The 20,237-nt window shown below is 33.2% G+C and overlaps 1 protein-coding gene across 1 annotated transcript in view; it reads right to left on the bottom strand.

The window, feature by feature from the left end:
- LOC134711252 (cathepsin L-like) overlaps positions 1-20,237 on the bottom strand; it is a 51,007-nt gene that overhangs the window by 21,679 nt on the left and 9,091 nt on the right. The window contains exons 6-8 of the mRNA XM_063571757.1: positions 1,865-1,970; positions 780-893; positions 135-283 (exon numbers count right to left, since the gene is read on the bottom strand). Of these exons, the coding sequence (XP_063427827.1) occupies positions 135-283; positions 780-893; positions 1,865-1,970 (369 nt within the window). The remainder of the gene's footprint in view (positions 1-134; positions 284-779; positions 894-1,864; positions 1,971-20,237) is intronic.

Below are 20,237 nucleotides of genomic sequence, written 5' to 3'. Positions count from 1 at the left end.
ACTCTTCAGCTTTACTGAAAGGTTTTTGTCATTGTTATCAAACAGTTCAGGATCAAAGATAGAAAATATCTAAAATCTTTGTAAAAAGCCAGCATACAGATTAGAATATGACAAACTGGTCTGATTTTGTATACCTGATTCTTCACATCAGAGACTGCATTGTGATCTCTCCAATCAAAGGATTCTGGGATTGATCTTGGTCTGATAAAAGCTTGTTTCATGTCTTTGTTGGTATTCTTTATCAGATTCCATTTCTTTCCAGTATATTTCTTGAATTCCTTCTCTAAAATTTTAAATTGTTACCTTTATATTATCATATTGGACAAGAAAACGACCAATAGTTTTGTATCTGGGCTTTGTTCTATTTTGACTTCTATTTGGATTTAAATTTTATCAAACTTATGATCATTAAAATAATGAAACCCTCTTGGTTTTTTAAACTGAGATACTCTCACATCATCACATTGTTTTGTCTTGTATAACAGGAGTCAGATATAACCTTGCCCTTTAGACCAAAAACATTCCCACTTAAGTATATGTCTTGCTTGTCCTTTATACCTCACTAAACAATACCAATACCAGTCATGACCGTCCCTTTTCAAATTAAGAAAAGTATGACAATTTTTCATGTACAATTAAAGTTTTAAAATTTCAAACTATCCACAAACAGGAAAAACTTTGACAAAAAATTTCTACCCAAGGTCTTTTGTAAGGGTTGACACTAGTGGCTACTAGATGTGCTTTTGCCTTTGGCATGCAGGTAAAAATACAAATCTTACCTGTCAAATCAGCAAACTTTGTAGCTCCATACACTGCAGTTCCTTGTTCTTTCTCTTGGATTTTTCTGACAGTTTTCATATTCTCACAGAAAATACCAAATCTTTTTTTCTCCTCTGTTAACGAAATAAACTCACTAGTGAAATTGTTGCAAACATTGCTGATATAAATTTCATAAATTCTGGCAAGAATTGTACACATGAGAGTGTTAACAATGCAATTTTTCAAAATAACAAGTCAAACTGCGAGCAACTGCTCACTGATGATCCCTCAGCCCAAATATTACGGAAATTAGGAAGTTGTTGAGTGATGACTTTGAAAAAGCATCACACTGTTTGGCTGACTTATATTAACCCTAAATCCAATTTGAGAAATCTTAACGATGTAGTGCCTGGCTGAGAAAAATTCCTGGGATGGACAAATGGACTGACTGATGGATGGATGGAGGGATGGACAGACAGACAGACAGACAGAGATAAATTAGTATATCCCCACTTTTTAAAAGCAGAGGTATGACTTTATTAAAGAAGGGATATAATTTCTGTTTCCAAGAGGCCAAACTCTTTTAAAATTAACTGATCTGCACTGATTATCTAACTTGACATTGCTAATATAAATCTATGATACAAGTTGCATATAAATCTGGCAAAAATTGTACACATGATAGGGCTAACAATGCAATTTTCCACATAACAAATGTTTCCAAGCAGCATAACTCTTTGGCAAGAATTGAATATATAATAGCGCATACAATGCAATTTTGCATATATTAATTAATGTTTCCTATGGGTATGATTTTTTTTTAAATAACTGATCAGTGCTGATAACCAAGCTCATCAAAGACATTGCTGATATAAAGCTAAGATACAAGTTTCATAAAAATCTGGCCAGTATTGGAGAAGTGAAAGCACTAACAAGACCAGACTAAAGAATGGACAGACAGATGGACACCTAGCTGGTATTTCTATGTCTCAGAACAGCGTGTTGCACCAGGACAAATAATCATATCAATTGCACAAATCTCTTAAATAATCCAAATACATTCCACACTCTACAATTGGCTACAGTTTTAAAATCAATTACTTACCATCTTCAGTTGAATAAAATTTCTGATGTTTTTTTTGGAAATCCTTGAACATACCACCATGACAAAGGTCATGTCCATCATTACCAAACTTTGGTTTTGGTTGTTCCTGAAAAATCAAATTAGAATTTTATATTGATTGCACTTACGTAAAAAAAAATCCTTGAAAACCTGAATAAGTTTTGCTGAAAAACATTGAATGTGTAACAGCTAATAATAGGTTGAATAGTGCCACATATCAAGCAGCTTAGTTTATTAAAGAGCAAGTTATTTAATTTTCATTTCATAGTATAGTGCTTTCCTCAGGGAAATATGCATACAAAAGATCATGCAAAACTTTGATGTGCTGCAGATTCTGTATGGTTGAATGAAAGAAAGGTGAAAGTAAAAGATTGTACTGAATCTCTGCATAGCATTAAAAACAATAAATGATTTTTATTATTATTATCATTATTATTATAATTTTTCAATACATCTCACAGTTTTAGTTATTAAAGTTCCATTCAAATGTAATAATTGAAACAATCAGACATCCATAATTGAACTTGAGCAGAGATCAAAATTGCCAAAGGACAAAAAAAAAAGATTCTAAAGAAAAAGCCTAAGGGTTCTCAACCTAAACTTGGGTAAAACATATAATTTCATTGGTTGATGTGTGAATAAACCTTTGATCTTATTGGTTTATAGTTTCTTTGTTTTGATTCCAGAAAGAAAGACTCCATGTTGTGAAATATTTTTTGTTTGTGCATATTTGTGAAATAACAAGATAACATTGAGAAGACAACTAATATATTGAGTAAGAATTGTCATGAGTGACCTATATAGATTGGTTTTAATTCCTAGTTGCATTCAATCAGCAGTGTTTTACTACGGAATCAGAAACCAGTCTTGGACCAATTGACCTACGGATTCCTTAACTGATTCTATGTTGTAGTTGTAAAGTGTTGGTTTTTTTTGAAAAAAACTCTTTTTTTTTTTATTATATATATATCAATTTAAAAAGTCCTAACCCCGCAAAAAAACCCTATAAATTTCAGATTTTTATAAGATTTATTTGTCATCACATCCTCACTTTGATAAAGGTTAATTTTCTAGACTTTTTTTTAATCAAGAGCATTTTTTTGTTATTTTAAAATTCATATGCTGAATGATTCATTATATTTGTAGACAGGATTTATCCGTCCACTTGCATACTAACAACTATGATGACATAATTCTTAGTTTGTTGTTGTCCGAGTCGTCTGACTTACAGTGGCAACGAGGGTTATCATATCTGCTAGTACCTATGCACTAATCTTTAACTGCATGTCAACTAACTTAGTACTGTCAACAGATATAATGAATTGTGTTGCAATTTTTCACAATTTTAAAACTACCAATTCATTTTCATATTTGGAATATGCATGTTTCTTCCAAGTGACAATATTTATACTTGAGTTCAAGCACTTCCAAAATCTGAAACTTGATTGTAAATAGTATGGTGTTTTACATACAAGAATGTTTTTTTCCAGTTAGAATCATAGAATCAATTAAGGAACCATATAATTACATGACATACATACACCATAAAAACCCTAACCCCCCCCTTTTTTCCAAATTGCACCATCAGATTTGTGTTTGATTTTACTTCTTTTGGTTGCTCTTTTGCTCTTAGTTGACAGAGTACATGTACCAAGATGTCCTATCACAGAATAGGTAACCTGTTGAAAAATTATAATATCCAGAGTCAAATGTTTATAAATATGAAAATATTGGGTTTGGTCCTATTAAACTGAGAGACAATAGTGCTGGCTGATTAGAAAAGCAACTTTTGCACTTCAGACTGGGAGATATCCATCAAATAAAAGAGATGTACAATGTTAGCAAGGTATTGGTTTAAAACATGCTCATCAGATGTATTACCAGTGTTCAATTATTCCCAACCAGACATGAGAGTAGCAATGCCCTTTACCGTCACACATTTACCGGTCATTTTCGGCAACCATTAGCGTCAAATTGGTTATTTTATCGTGATTCGTCGTATTTCCTTACCGTTATTCGTCAGAGGTCTAAGATAATAATCTGTTACCTGTATTCAAATTTTTTGAAAGTGATTTTTTGTTGTTGTCTGTCATACAGAAACTGTATATTTTATTGTCCTTGCAAATATTATGACCGAGTGTGTATTGCAATAATAAAACTTGCATTCTGATATCTGATATATATATCAGTATGCAAGTTCTTCAATACAAAATAATTAATCTCCAATTCTTGTCCATCCTTCAAATATTACAATAATAAATGCACACAACAATTTCTGAATTTATGGTAAACAGAGGAAAGTATACAACTGAATGAATATGTATATCACATTCATATCTTGACTTATGAACGTAAGGTGCATGTTTTGATGAATGTTGAATGTATTTGGTGTTTAACATAATATTTATGGACCAACTGGACCAAGAAACATGTCAAAACGTTATTTTTTGTTTGCACTTTGAACGTCTAAAAATAGAAATTTATGTATCCTTAACAATTCATTCGGTGTCTACACTGGTGTGCCAAAAGCATACATTTGACATGCCCACTAGGGTGCAAAAAGGATACATTCAGTATGAAAGGATTAATTTAGTCCTGTGGTATAATTTTGTTCTTATTTTCATGGATTTTAACCTTTCCATGATAATCAGAAGAATACTGTGGATTCAATTATTTTTGTGGGTATCAATTTTCGTTCATTTATATATAGGAAACATTGTATTCTGGTGGATATTTGATTTTGGGTTTTGCCTAAGTCTGCATACATGTCTATTGAAAAGAATACTTTGTCAAAGATAAAGTTTACCTTATCAATAAAAATTTGTATCAAACAAATAACAATGAATCCACTGCAAGTAGTAATTATTCATATCTTGAAAAAAGAGTCATGAGGCATAATATCCCCTGCCAGATGAAACTCATGAAATGATGAACCAACAGGAACTGTTCATGAAAGTCCATGCTAAATGCATGAATGTTCATAAGAAGTTCATTAAGATAAATTCATACTTTAAAATGAAGATAAATGCAATGAACATATCACATTTTACCTGAAGAGACAAGAGCTTCAAATACAAATGTGCATTTGGTCGGGTTGTAGTCGCTTTGACACATTCCCCATTTCCTTTCTCCATTTTATTTGGTCAATGCTTTTATGGACAAAAACGATAAATGATATCTTGTAATATAATTCTGAGTGGGGATTAAATAGTTCTAGAATTGTTATTAATTTGGAATTTGAGTAAAAAATGTTATATAGACATATCACATTTCACATGTAATCGAAAAGGAATTTTCAAATGAGTCATGTCAACATCAAATGCATATTGAACATAACTACTGAATTTTATTGTTAGTTAATGCAGGCAAAGTTGGCCCTAAATAGATTTGATAGATAAAAGTGTTATTTTCCTATATTAATGTATTGTGATCAACTTTATACAGGACCACATTTTTTTATACATTCATTGGTCAACTTATTACAAAGTGTAAAGGCTGTACACCTCTTTCAATGTATAAATCTGCATATTGTACGCCTTAGATACGCCTTTTTACAATGCAGATATTGAGCATTTCTAATACTGTGGATTCATAAATATTCAACAGATATCCATTTTCCTGGATTTCAGGGCTTGGGAAAAACATTGAGATAAATATATTTCTCCAAAAATAATTATTATCAAACTGATAAAAGCAATAGATGAAACAATGAATTTATACAAGAAGTCCTTGTGCAATTTTGTTCACAAAACATTGAGATATTGAAACCATTGTAATTAAAATTAAGACCAAGTGTTTTAATGGTCAGAAATGTGTTAAAAATCTTGTTTTCACAGATTTGAGCAATTGGCCCAAAACATTTCTCTCCAAATTTTTTATGAATACTTTTTCATGTAAATCAAAAGAAAATGAGAAGAAAACATGTACAGCATGTTATAGTCCTAAAAAGATATTTGTATTTACTTTAAACTTGTAAATAAATGAAGGTAAAAGCAATGGCCAAATCACATTTCAACTGAAGAGACAAGAGCTTCAAATAAAAATCTGCATTTGGTCAATGCTTTTCTGGACAATACAGATAAATGACATTTTGTGATATAATTCTTCTGAGTGGAAATTAAATAGTTCTAGAATTGTTATTAATTGGGAATTTGAGTAAAATTTGTTACATTAGACACATCACATTTCACATGTAACCAAAAAGTAATTTTCAAATGAGTCATGTCAAAATCATATACATATTGAACATAACTACTGAATTTTATTGTTAGTTAATGCAGGCAAAGTTGGCCCTATATAGATTTGATAGATAAAAGTGTTATTTTCCGATATTAATGTATTCTGATCAACTTTGTACAGGACCACATTTTTCATACATTCATTGGTCAACTTATTACAAAGTGTAAACTTTGCAGGATTTAAGCTAGGATTTTGAGGGCTTTAGTCACTTTTGCGCGCCATGAAAATCAAACCTTTTTTTGTGTAACAGCAAGGGACCAAGGATGTATGTTACTAGCTTCATCTTTGACTTTGTCAGATTTTAAAGGACTTGAAGGCATGACTGGCAGTCAGTATTGTATGATTTGACTGTATTGACCCTTATTATCAAAGATTCTAACATGGGATGTGGAAACTAATTTCACAATTTCTCTTCACTGTGTAAAGCCTGTGCACCTCTTTCAATGTATAAATCTGCCTATTGTACGCCTTTTACAATGCAGATATTGAGCATTTCTTATACTGTGGATTCATAAATATTCAACAGATACTTATTTTCATGGATTTCAGGGCTTGGGAAAAACATTAAGATTAATATAGTCCTTCCCAATATAATTATTATCAAACTGATAAGAGCAATAGATGAAACAATGAATTACAAGGAGCCCTTGCATAATTTTGTTCACAAAACACAAATATTGAAACCATTCTAAATAAAATTAATACCAAGTGTTAATTACTGGTCAGAAATGTGTTAAAAATCTTGATTTTACAAATCTGAGCAATTGGCCCAAAAATTTTTCTCTCCAAATTTCCATGAATACTTTTTTGTTAATCGATAGAAAACCAGAAGAAAACATGTTCAGCATGTTATAGTCCTAAAAAGATATTTGTACATGTATTTACTCTATACTTGTAAATAAATGAAGGTAAAAGCAATGGCCAAATCACATTTCACCTGAAGAGACAAGAGCTTCAAATAAAAATGTGCATTTGGTCAATGCTTTTATGGACAACACAGATAAATGACATCTTGTGATATAATTCTGATAAGGAATCCAATAGTTCTAGAATTGTTATTAATTGGGAATTTGAATAAAAATTGTTATACGGACATTCACTTCTCATGTACTCAAAATGGAATTTTCAAAAAAAATCAAACAAGCCTCATACCCATACTGAACATTATTATTGAGTGGATAATGCTTTTTATGGACAATACAGATAAATGACATCTTGTGATATAATTCTACTGATTAGAAATTAAATAGTTCTAGAATTGTTATTAATTGGGAATTTGTATAAAATTGATTAAAGACATTTCACTTCTCACATGTATTCAAAAGAGAATTTTCAAATGAATTATGTCAACATCATTACTAAGTTATGTTATTTGATGCAGACATAGTTGGCCCTATATAGATTTGAAAGATAAAAGTGTTATTTTCTTATATTAAAGTTACATGTTCAACTCTACAGAACTAGTGAGATTTGCAGAATTATATTGACTGATTGGTGTTTAATGCCATTTTTCAACACTAATTGTGCTATTTCTTGGCGGGCGGTTTTTTCCTGGAGGAAGACAGGGAGAGACCACAGACCTTTAATAGGAAATTTCACAATCCTAGCCAAGGCATAATTATACATATGATGAAGATACAGGAGCCATGTTTATAACTTAAAAAAATATAGCTAAAGCTGTGTATTATCATACAAAAAAGAGATCAACTTGATGCAATAAAGAGACTTGTGTTTGTTTTTATTTGTTTTAAAATGCTTGTACATATTTTGTAGAATACGTTCTATGTTGTTAAAATCTTATTCAGTATAACAGAACAATTTCCCCTATCTTTGTATTGTAATCAGTTTCTCATATCAGTGTTATACTTTTTAGTCCAGTTATTTGAGATAGTTGTCCTTTAGCTGTCCTTCCTTTTCTCACTGATGGCTAGGGCTATTTTTTGCTCTTTGGTCAGGCTGTTATCTCTTTGACATATTTCCTGTTTCCATTCTCAATTTTACTTTAATCTGCATTGTAATTATCATTTTCAAAACTACATCATTTCCTATTTTTTCTACACTTCAGTATTTGGTGGGTTTCATATTGCTTTGTCTTAGTTTTCTATGTTGTGTCCTGCATACTATTATTTGTCTGTTTGTCTTTTTCTTTTTTAGCCACCTGCTTTTTTTTCGATCTATATGTTGGAGTGTCCCTCTGGCATCTTTGATGTTATAGTCAAAGACACCATATTCTAGACCAAAGGCCTCCTTATCACTCCTTTTTTTTATTTTTATTTTTTTATTCATGAAATTTCCATACTTAAATTTGATAATCTATATTTACAAACAATTTAACATATTTTGTAATAAACAACACTTTAAAATATCATTTGATTAAAGTGTGATAACAGAACTACTTGGGTTTGTCCTTCGTTAAACTGTTTGCCTGTATGTATTATTCACAATTTCCCCAAACAAAATAAAAATAAACTTAATGGAAATGAATCTGAAACTTGTATAAAATGGTTTTAAATCATCCCTTTCTAAGTTCATATTATACTAATATGTCTGTACATTTTTGAACAACATATAGCTCCAAATGTGATTCATTTTCAAAAGTTTATTTTATTATGTTTAACATCTGTACCTTTGTTTGAACCACAAGTAACACTAATAACTCAACTAACTTGCATTTTCAATTAACAAAAAATCAACAACATCAAGTAGTTCTGTGATTTTTAAAATAACTCTTTAAAATTAAATCTTTTAAGAATATTCAGCATTTTTAGCTTACCTCTTTCTATTTATTTTCTGCTTAGTATGGCTATTTTAATTTATGCTTAATTTGCAGTCATCAATATCTACACTTATAAAGTGGACCTTTCATTATTTTTGTTAGATTTCAGATCTTCCCTGTACAAAAGTCTTCAACTTATAAATACTTCCATTTTAGGGTAATATCTCTATGAGATTTTGTCATGAGTTCTTTCCTTTTCCCCAGTCTTGTGTCCTCTAATGCTCTATTGCCATAAATACCCAACAGCTACCCTCCCATTTTCTTTTAAGTGCATACCTTCCTGTCATGAGTTCTCTCTTTCTAGCTAGCTTTGCCTCTTCCTCCATTTTGCCCCCCAAAAAATACCTCTTCTTATAACAGAGTAATCCCTGCGTTTGCCATCTCTCCTTATTACAGAGACGTCAGTTTTTTTTACATCACTTCCTTTGACTAAGTAGTCCCTATTTTTTGCCATCCTCTTCTTATAATATAGTAATCCCTATTTTTTGCAGTCCTCTTCTAATAATATAGTAGTCCCTATTTTTTGCCGTCCTCTTCTAATAATATAGTAGTCCCTATTTTTTGCCGTCCTCTTCTAATAATATAGTAGTCCTTTTTTTTTGCCGTCCTCATAAAATAGAGTAGTCCCTATTTTTTGCCATCCTCTTCTTATAATAGAAAGTTCTTGCCATCTCTTCTTATAACAGATTTGTCCCTGTTTTTGCCTCTTTCCATTACAGAGTAAGTCCTGTTTTTGTCATCTTTAACAGAAAACTCTCCATTTTTGCCATCACTTCTTATAAGAGTAGTCCCTGTTTTCTTCACCTCTTCTTTTAACAGAGTAGTCCCTGTTTTTGCCATCCCTTCTTATAACAGTCTGTCTGTGTTTTTGCCTCTTCCTATTACAGAGCAAGTCCTGTTTTTGTCATCTATAACAGAAAAGTCCCTGTTTTTGCCATCTCTGCTTATGTCATATCTTATAACAGAGTAATCCCTGTTTTTGACATCCCTTCTTATAAGAGCAGTCCCTGTTTTTGACATCCCTTCTTATAAGAGCAGTCTCTGTTTTTTTCATCCCTTCTTATAAGAGCATTCCTTGTTTTTGTCATCCATTCTTATAAGAGTAGTCCCTGTTTTCATCACCTGATCATATAACAGAGTAATCCCTGTTTTTGCCATCCCTTCTTATAACAGAGTAGTCCCTGTTTTTATCTCCCCTTCAAGTCCCTGTTTTTGCCTCCCCTTCTAAGTCCCTGTTTTTGTCTCCCCTTCTAAGTCCCAGTTTATGTCTCCACTTTTAAGTCCCTGTTTTTGTCTTCCCTTCTAAGTCCCTGTTTTTGTCATCCCTTCTTATAACAGAGTAGTCTGTTTTTGCCATCTGTTCTTATAATAGTTTTGTCCCTGTTTTTGTCTCCCCTTCTAAGACCCTGGTGTTGTCTTTCCTTCTAATTCCCTGTTTTTTCCTCCCCTTTTTAAGTCCCTGTTTTTTGCCATCCCTTCTTAGTCCCTGTTTTTGCCTCCCCTTCTAAATCCCTGTTTTTGTCTCCCCTGTTAAGTCCGTTTTTATCTCCCGTTTGTAGACCCTGTTTTTGTCTCCCCTTATAACCTGTTTTTGTCTCCACTTTTAGGTTCCTGTTTTGTTCCCCATCTAAGCTTCTGTTTTTGTGTCTCCTTCTTAGTCCCTGTTTTTGTCTCCCCTTCTAAGATCCTGTTTTTGTCTCCCCTTCAAAGTCCCTGTTTTTGTCTCCCCTTCTAAGATTCTGTTTTGGCCTCCCCTTCTAAGTCCCTTTTTTGTCTCCCCTTCTAAGTCCCTTGTTTTTGTCTTCCTCCAATTTTTAGCCCCTGTTTTTGCCATCCCTTCTGTTAAAAGAGTAAACCCTGTTTTTGTGTCCCCTTCTAAGTGCCTGTTTTTGCCTCCCCTTCTTAGTGCCTGTTCTTGTCTCCCCTTCTAAGTGCCTGTTTTTGTCCCTCCTTGTTAGTCCCTGTTTTAGGTTCCCCTTCTAAGTGCCTGTTTTTGTCTCCCCTTGTTAGTCCATGTTTTGTTTCCCCAAGTGCTGTTTTTTGTCTCCCCTTCTAGGTCCCTGTTTTTTGCCTCCCCTTCTAAGTGCCTGTTTTTGTCACCCCTTCTAAGTGCCTTTTTTTGACTCCCCTTGTTAGTCCCTGTTTTTGTTTCCCCTTCTAAGTCCCTGTTTTTTGTCTCCCCTTCAGAGTCCCTGTTTTTGACTCCCCTTGTAAGTCCTTGTTTTGTGTTCCCTTCTAAGTCCCTGTTTTTGTCTCCCATTTTAATTTTTACCTGCTCTTCTGATACCCTGTTTTTTGTCTCCCCTTCTAAGTCCTTGTTTTTTGTTTCCCCTTCTAAGTCCCTGTTTTTGCCTCCCCTTCTAATATCTGTTTTTGCCTCCCCTTCTTAGACCCTGTTTTTGTCTTCCCTTCTTAGTCCTTGTTTTTGTCTCCCCTTCTAAGACCCTGTTTTAGTCTCCCCTTCTTAGACACTGTTTTTGTCCCCTCTACTATGTCCCTGTTTTTTGTCTCCCCTTCTGAGTCCCTGTTTTTATTTTCCCTTTTACGTTCCTGTTTTTGTGTCCACTTCTAAGTCCCTGTTTTCGTCTACCCTTCTAAGTCCATGGTTTTGTCTCCCCTTCTTAGACCCGGTTTTTTGTGTCCAATTTTAAGTTCCTGTTTTTGTCTCCTCTTCTAAGTACCTGTTTTTGTCTCTCCTTGTTAGAAGGGGACTAAGTGCCTGTTTTTGACTCCCCTTGTTAGTCCATGTTCTGTTTCCCCTACAAAGTGCTGGTTTTTGTCTCCCCTTCTAAGTCCCTGTTTTTGCCTCTCCTTGTTAGTCCCTGTTTTTGGGTCCCCTTCTAAGTGCCTGTTTTCAACTCCCCTTGTTAGTCCATGTTCTGTTTCCCCTACTAAGTGCTGGTATTTGTCTCCCTTTCTAAGTCCCTGGTTTTTGTCTCACCTTCTAAGTACCGGTTTTCGTCTACCCTTGTAAGTCCTTGTTTTTGTCTTCCCTTCTAAGTCCCTGTTTTGTCTTCCCTTCTAGGATCCTGTTTTTGACTCCCCTTCTATGTCCCTGTTTTTTGTCTCCCCTTCTGAGTCCCTGTTTTTATTTTCCCTTTTACGTTCCTGTTTTTGTGTCCACTTCTAAGTCCCTGTTTTCGTCTACCCTTCTAAGTCCATGGTTTTGTCTCCCCTTCTTAGACCTGGTTTTTTGTGTCCAATTTTAAGTTCCTGTTTTTGTCTCCTCTTCTAAGTACCTGTTTTTGTCTCTCCTTGTTAGAAGGGGACTAAGTGCCTGTTTTTGACTCCCCTTGTTAGTCCATGTTCTGTTTCCCCTACAAAGTGCTGGTTTTTGTCTCCCCTTCTAAGTCCCTGTTTTTGCCTCTCCTTGTTAGTCCCTGTTTTTGGGTCCCCTTCTAAGTGCCTGTTTTCAACTCCCCTTGTTAGTCCATGTTCTGTTTCCCCTACTAAGTGCTGGTATTTGTCTCCCTTTCTAAGTCCCTGGTTTTTGTCTCACCTTCTAAGTACCGGTTTTCGTCTACCCTTGTAAGTCCTTGTTTTTGTCTTCCCTTCTAAGTCCCTGTTTTGTCTTCCCTTCTAGGATCCTGTTTTTGACTCCCTTTCTATGTCCCTGTTTTTATTTTCCCTTTTTTAAGTTCCTGTTTTTGTCTCCCCTTCAAGTACCTGTTTTTGTCATCCCTCCTTATAATAACAGAGTAATCCCTGTTTATGCCTCCCCACCTAAGTCCTTGTTTTTGCCATCCCTTCTTATAAGAACAGGGGAGACAAAAACAGGGACTTCTCTGAGATCCTGTTTTTGTCTTCCCTTGCTATGTCCCTGTTTTTGTATCCAATTTTAAGTCCCTGTTTTTTTGTCTCTCCTTCTAAGTCCCTGTTTTTGTCTCCCCTTGTTAGTCCCTGTTTTTTTGTCCCTTGCAAGTTCCTGTTTTTGTCGCCCCTTGTTAGTCCCTGTTTTTGTTTCCCCTTCTAAGTCCCTGCATTTGTCTCCCCTTTTAAGTTCCTGTTTTTTGCTATATCTTCTTTTACAGAGGAGTCCCTGTTTTTGCCTTTTCTTCCTATTGTAGGGTAGTCCATGTTTTGCAATCTCTTCCTATTCAAAGAAGTCCCAGTTTTTGCCATTTCTTCTTATAACAGAGTAGGTCCTGTTTTTGTCATTTCTTCCTACTACAGAGTATGCCCTGTTTTTGCCAACTCTTTCTATTACAGAGTAGTCCGTGTTTGCCATCCCTTCTTAAAACAGAGAAAACCTGGTTTTTGCCATTCCTTCTGATAACGGATTTGTCCATATTTTGCCATCTCTGCATATTTCAGAGTAGTCCCTGGTTTTGCCATTTTTTTTTTTTACAGAGTAGTTCCTGTTTTTTTTCCCCTTCATTTTTCCATTATCCTGTCTTTTGCTCTGTTATCTTTTCTTCTTTTTCTGAATTATTTCTGATTTTCTCCAACCAATGTCCTTGTCCCTTAAAAGTCTCTTTTGAGGAAGTCAATGTATTTCAAAATTGATGTGACTGTTGGTGTACCAGGGTTCGATTCCCTGCCTAGGCTTATATTATGTAGCTGGTTGCGAAAGTGGGTAGAATGCCTAGTGGCCCAGCACCAACAATTACTGAAATTTTTCTTCTTCATTAAGGAACTCATTTAGATCATTTGTTTCTAACATATGTTGCCAAGTTTGCATAGTATGCAAACTATATACTTGCTAAACTATATACTTGCTAAACTATATACTTGCTAAAAATGCGTCTACAGTTTGTCATTCATCATTTTTTAGTTATATTTTTCACACTAAAAAACTAATAATCAGCCAGTCATGTCTCGGCAAATCCAAGCTCATCTATCGGAATTGGTTTATATCATTTAAGAGGCATATCTGATTTTTCAAAAAATTCCTATTTGCTATTTTATTATGAAATTACAACATAATAGCTGAGAATATAATAAAACATTTTCATCTGGAAACCTTTTTTACTGACTTTTGTTTGCTGTATATTTAGACATCACATACAAAAGTAACATATACTTCCTGATTGTACAAGATTTAAAGTGAACTGATCGGATATTTAGTGTAACAATGAACTACCAAACAAAGAGCTCAACATATAGTATAAGCATTTTAGTGCTGAAAACAATATGTTACTACTTTTTATTTCTTTATTTTGTTTCCTTGTAGTGTTGCTAATTTTAAACCCAATTTTTTTTGTTATTCAGACACAACTACTGAGGAATAAACAACCAACATGACTGACATTCAGGATGATTTTTTTTAACAGTTTACTCATTGTCGAGGACTACACAGTGGCTAATTATTATTCAAATCTATGTCCCTTGGTATTTGATGAGTAAATGCCTCATTTGACATTGTACCACACTTCTTTATTTCAACTAGCCATAAGTTTAAATACACTGCATGTTCTATAGTGAGTGCAATACCCATGATGCACTGTAGTTAGTGAAATACATGTACAGGTATTTGGCACGAACATTTCTCATATACTTTTTTTAAGGACACACTTATAATGTATAAAATATATTTTGTTTTACACAAAAAACAGGAAAATGAAAATGATTTCTAACAATAAATCAATATTATTCCTCTTAAAGAAGTGACCTCAAATTTAAGTTTGATATCCACTTAGAAATTGATAACTAGAGGCTCTAAAGAGCCTGTGTCGCTCACCTTGGTCTATGTGCATATTAAACAAAGGACACAAATGGATTCATGACAAAATTGTATTTTGGTGATGGTGATGTGTTTGAAGTTCTTACTTTACTGAACGATTTTGCTTCTTACAATTATATCTATCATGAACTTTGCCCATTAGTAACAGAGAACTATATTTGGTAAAAATTTACATAAATTTACCAAATTAATGAAAATTGTTAAAAATTGACTATAAAGGGCAATAACTCCTTAAGGGGTCAATTGACTATTTAGGTCATGTTGACTTATTTGTAGATCTTACTTTGCTGAACATTATTGCTGTTTACAGTTTATCGCTATCTATAATAGTATTCAAGATAACCAAAAACGGCAAAATTTCTTTAAAAATTACCAATTGGAGGGCAGCAACCCAACAACCAGTTGTCCAATTCATCTGAAAAATTCAGGGCAGATAGATATTGACTTGATTAACAATTTAACTTCTTGTCAGATTTGCTCTAGATGCTTTGGTTTCATAGTTATAAGCAAAAAACTGCATTTTACCCCTATGTTCTATTTTTAGCCGTGGCGGCCATCTTGGTTGAATGGCCAGGTCATCGGACACATTTTTCAAACTAGATACCCCAAAGATGATTGTGGCCTAGTAGTTTCAGTGGAGATTTTGTAAAAGATTACTTAGATTTATGAAAAATGGTTAAAGATTGACTATAAAGGGCAATAATTCCTAAAGGGGTCAACTGACCATTTTGGTCATGTTGACTTATTTGTAGATCTTACTTTGCTGAACATTATTGCTGTTTACAATTTATCTCTATCTATAATAATATTCAAGATAATAACCAAAAACAGCAAAATTTCCTCAAACTTACCAATTCAGGGGCAGCAACCCAACAACCGATTGACCGATTCATCTGAAAATTTCAGGGCAGATAGTTCTTGACCTGATAAACATTTTTATCCCATGTCAGATTTCCTCAAAATGCTTTGGTTTTTGAGTTATAAGCCAAAAACTGCATTTTACCCCATATGTTCTATTTTTAGCGGTGGCCGCCATCTTGGTTGGTTGACCAGGTCACGCCACACATTTTTTAAACTAGATACCCCAAAGATGATTGTGGCCAAGTTTGGATTAATTTGGCCAAGTAGTTTCAGAGGAGAAGATTTTTGTAAAAGATTACTTTAATTTACGAAAAATGGTTAAAAATTGACTATAAAGGGCAATAACTCCTAAACGGGTCAACTGACCATTTTGGTCATGTTGACTTATTTGTAGATCTTACTTTGCTGAACATTATTGCTGTTTACAGTTTATCTCTATCTATAATAATAGTCAAGATTATAACCAAAAACAGCAATATTTCCTCAAAATTACCAATTCAGGGGCAGCAACCCAACAACCGATTGACCGATTCATCTGAAAATTTTAGGGCAGATAGATCTTGACCTGATAAACATTTTTATCCCATGTCAGATTTCCTCAAAATGCTTTGGTTTTTGAGTAATAAGCCAAAAACTGCATTTTACCCCTTTGTTCTATTTTTAGCCGTGGCGGCCATCTTGGTTGGTTGACCAGGTCACGCCACACATTTTTAAAACTAGATACCCCAAAGATGATTGTGGCCAAGTTTGGATTAATTTGGCCTAGTAGTTTCAGAAGAGAAAATTTTTGTAAAAGATAACTTTAATTAACGAAAAATGGTTAAAAATTGACTATAAAGGGCAATAACTCCTAAACGGGTCAACTGACCATTTTGGTCATGTTGACTTATTTGTAGATCTTACTTTGCTGAACATTATTGCTGTTTACAGTTTATCTCTAACTATAATAATATTCAAGATAATAACCAAAAACAGCAAAATTTCTTCAAAATTACCAATTCAGGGGCAGCAACCCAACAACCGATTGACCGATTCATCTGAAAATTTCAGGGCAGATAGATCTTGACCTGATAAACATTTTTACCCCATGTCAGATTTGCTCTAAATGCTTTGGTTTTTGAGTTATAAGCCAAAAACTGCATTTTACCCCTATGTTCTATTTTTAGCCGTGGCGGCCATCTTGGTTGGTTGACCGGGTCACGCCACACATTTTTTAAACTAGATACCCCAAAGATGATTGTGGCCAAGTTTGGTTTGATTTGGCCCAGTAGTTTCGGAGGAGAAGATTTTTGTAAAAGTTAACGACGACGGACGACGACGACGGACGACGACGACGGACGACGGACGCCAAGTGATGAGAAAAGCTCACTTGGCCCTTCGGGCCAGGTGAGCTAAAAATACAATCAACAGTAATAAGGATTTCCTTTAAAATGAGACTTGCACCAGGAAACTACTTTAAAAATTTAATATGTGAAAAGTTTCGGCTAGCATTGTAATGATTTAGTAATTTTCATCTACATTATATAATCATGCTCAGGAAACTGCCCACTATTTAATAATAATATAGTTCATGTATATTCTTGGAGCATACTTAATTGATAGTTGATTTATTTTAAGTCCAGTGGCAAATATTTCATGTATGTTCAGGTCAACAGTACATGTATCTTACAAGTACTAACAACTATATAACACTGTCATTGTTAGCATTACTTTTCTTTTTCTACTTGTAAATGTGGATTTGTATTCATTCATTTTCAGATGTTATTTTTTCTTTGGCAATAATGCTTCGCATGATATACATTATATAATATCTTCAGGGCAAAAATTCATGCACCCTTTAAAATTTTGAACCATCCTTTTCATAAACCAGCAGATATAAATATTAAAGTACAAAATGGGATTCACTCATTACAACAAAACTAAACTATCATGTGTTAATGTCATGCACAAGCATTCAGATTAACTTTTGACTATATTCCATGTGCTTTTTGGCTCCATTTATAACCAAAAATTGTTTATCTCTCTGTTAAGACCAAACATTGTTGATCTCATTTTGATACAGATAAATCATGATCATATTACAAGCAATTGAAAATCTTGTTACAATAATTTAATATAAATAAGACAAATTCCAACATATGGCCATGTCTCATGAATTTTGAATGCCATAGATGTATCTGAGATAAGACACCTGGTATTCAATTGTTTATAAAGATTGGAGCAATTTGTAGGTCGACATTGCTAAAATTTACATGAACAAGATATTTACATCTGCTTGATATAGAGACAATCATATTTGAATTATGCAACAAATCAGATTAGGGTTTTGGGATTTTAAAATTTAGATGAACTCTACCACTTTTGATGAGTTATCTCCCTTTAAAACAAAAATTTTCAGTGTATATTTTATTACATGTCAAATATACACTAACACATGTACTAGTTATTACAAAACAAAACAATGCAGATTGTGATTGAATGATGAATTTTTAATACTGATTGAATAATACATTTGTTTTTGGATATGTGGGTGAAACAAAACAATCTGTTTAAAATGTCCAGTAGCATCCATAATAGAATTGTAACAAAGAAACAGAACTAAAGAACAACGTTAACATGAAAATAAAACTTTAATTAACAAACAATTTTACTGTTTAGTACTGTATGAAGTGGTTGTTTGATGTTGTTTGGGTTCACTGTAAGAAGCAAAAAATTAAAATTGTTAGTAAAGCATACACCAACTAAATAAACACACAAAACAATCATACAAGCTGTGTGGTTTAAGGTGGTACCCAACACTTTCACTAAAATTAATTTGGCTCATTTAATTTTCATTAAATTTTGACAAAGTATTTACTTTGAGCCTTAAACAAAAATATAAAAAATTAAAAAAATTTGAACCAAGCGTTTTATCAGAAAAATTACACTGGTTATATAGCAGTTTGACAAACACCAATTTTGATCATTTAGAAGCTTTATATTGCCTTCACAACGCAACGTCATTAAAACGTTCTGCTGATATTACAGAGTTATCTCCCTGTAGTGTTAGGTACCACCTTAATCTCATGAAATGCATCAATTTTAAATTGTGAATTCAGAAATCAATGAATTCATCATAATGGGATTCATAAAACTGACATGGATTTGCTCAATTAATTTCTGACATGTTTTTACAGTAATGTGATATAAGACGTTCCATTTCTTTTCTTTTAATTTAAATAATTATTTTTATAAACGATTAATGCTTATTTCAGCAATAGTGAAATATATTACTTGTATAAATCTCATACCAATTTGTATACAATTCACTGATTCAAACTACACAGCTTGCTCAAAATATAAATATATAAACATGCAATGTTAATAGCAAATAATAGAAAAACATGCAGTGCTAAAAGTGTTGTTTTATGGTTGTTGTATTGTTATTTGTTTGATTACTATCTCCAAAATGCTAGGCCAACATTTTTTATTTGTAAATATAAAATCTAAGAGTACAAATACTCATAAATTATTTCAAATCATGCTTTCCAATATAACTTTTTTTTAGTGTAACAGTAGGATATAGCTATCTTGACTTAACAAGGAAGTATTTGAATCTGGAATAATTTAATCTTTGGAAAACTGATACAAAGTATATGCTGAAAACAAACACAATTATGGAGGGTAATTGCCAGGCATATATGGCTAAGGGGGTTAGTTAGTTTTAACTGCGGAACCGTAGCTCTTAGGTCCTTATGTTATATTTTGAATATTTGCTGACCTAAGAGCTTGGTTTTGCAGCTAGGTGAGTTCATACTGAAATATCAGTAAAGGTAATGGTCATCTTAGCCATGCATGCATGCAAGGCTAGCCCTATTTAGTTGGGTAGTTTTCATCATATGTTTCTTATCGATTTCCGATATTCAAAATTCTTCCAGAATCAAACAATTCCTTGTTACTATATCAAAATCCTTTAAACATTTTAAAACGGTTTTCCCTGTGGCCTTGCCAGATGTGTGAGTGAGGTCAACAGTTTGGATTCTTGTTAATTATTCTCCATCTTTTGTAATGTGTCAGATCTTTGGTATTACTGTACCATTGAAGCTTTCTTGGTATGGGGAAATATAGTCAAGGACCTTGCCTATTGTTTTGTTTTTATTGTAATTTTCATTCTAAAGTACTGAACCATAACTTAATGGCTTTTCTCTTATAAACATTTACAAAACTAAAAAGTTATAATTCGAAAATTGTAATGGAAAACAAGTCCATCACAACACTTGTTGAAGCTTTTCATTGTGGAAAAAATGTGATAAGGCTATGACTTTATCACATGACTTTGTGTGTGAACTGAAATTAATCACAGAAACAAGATGTGTAGTACTAAAGTTTTGCTGTCTAATCAGTGTGAGTATAAAGAAGATTACAACACAATACATAAAACATGGAGACAAAAAAAAAAAAAAAATGTTTCCTGTTGCACAAGGATGAAAATATTGTAGGTATTCAGGTTATTTTTAAAAGATTTATATACACAAACATAAAAACCTGAAGCCTTTTGATGATATTTGCCAAACACAAAGGTAAGGGGCACCTGGTTGCGCAACAGAAATCATTGTCTTTTTAATTTTGTGTCATAGAAAATCAAATTTTAACTTCTAAGATCCTGTTTCAAAAGAGGTTGATAAATGGATAATTTCTTTATGCTGAGTTCACACGTAATTCGAATTGGATTTGCATTAACTAATTCAAATTAGTTTAATTCTGATTCCAAACGTTTTACGTCCTTGCATCAATTCTAATTGGAAATTGCAATGCAC

Source organism: Mytilus trossulus, chromosome 3 (assembly GCF_036588685.1).
Source record: "Mytilus trossulus isolate FHL-02 chromosome 3, PNRI_Mtr1.1.1.hap1, whole genome shotgun sequence".
Taxonomy (NCBI): Eukaryota; Metazoa; Mollusca; class Bivalvia; order Mytilida; family Mytilidae; genus Mytilus; species Mytilus trossulus.
The sequence above is the reverse complement of the archived record's forward strand: the minus strand, read 5'-3'. Positions and strand labels throughout refer to the sequence as shown.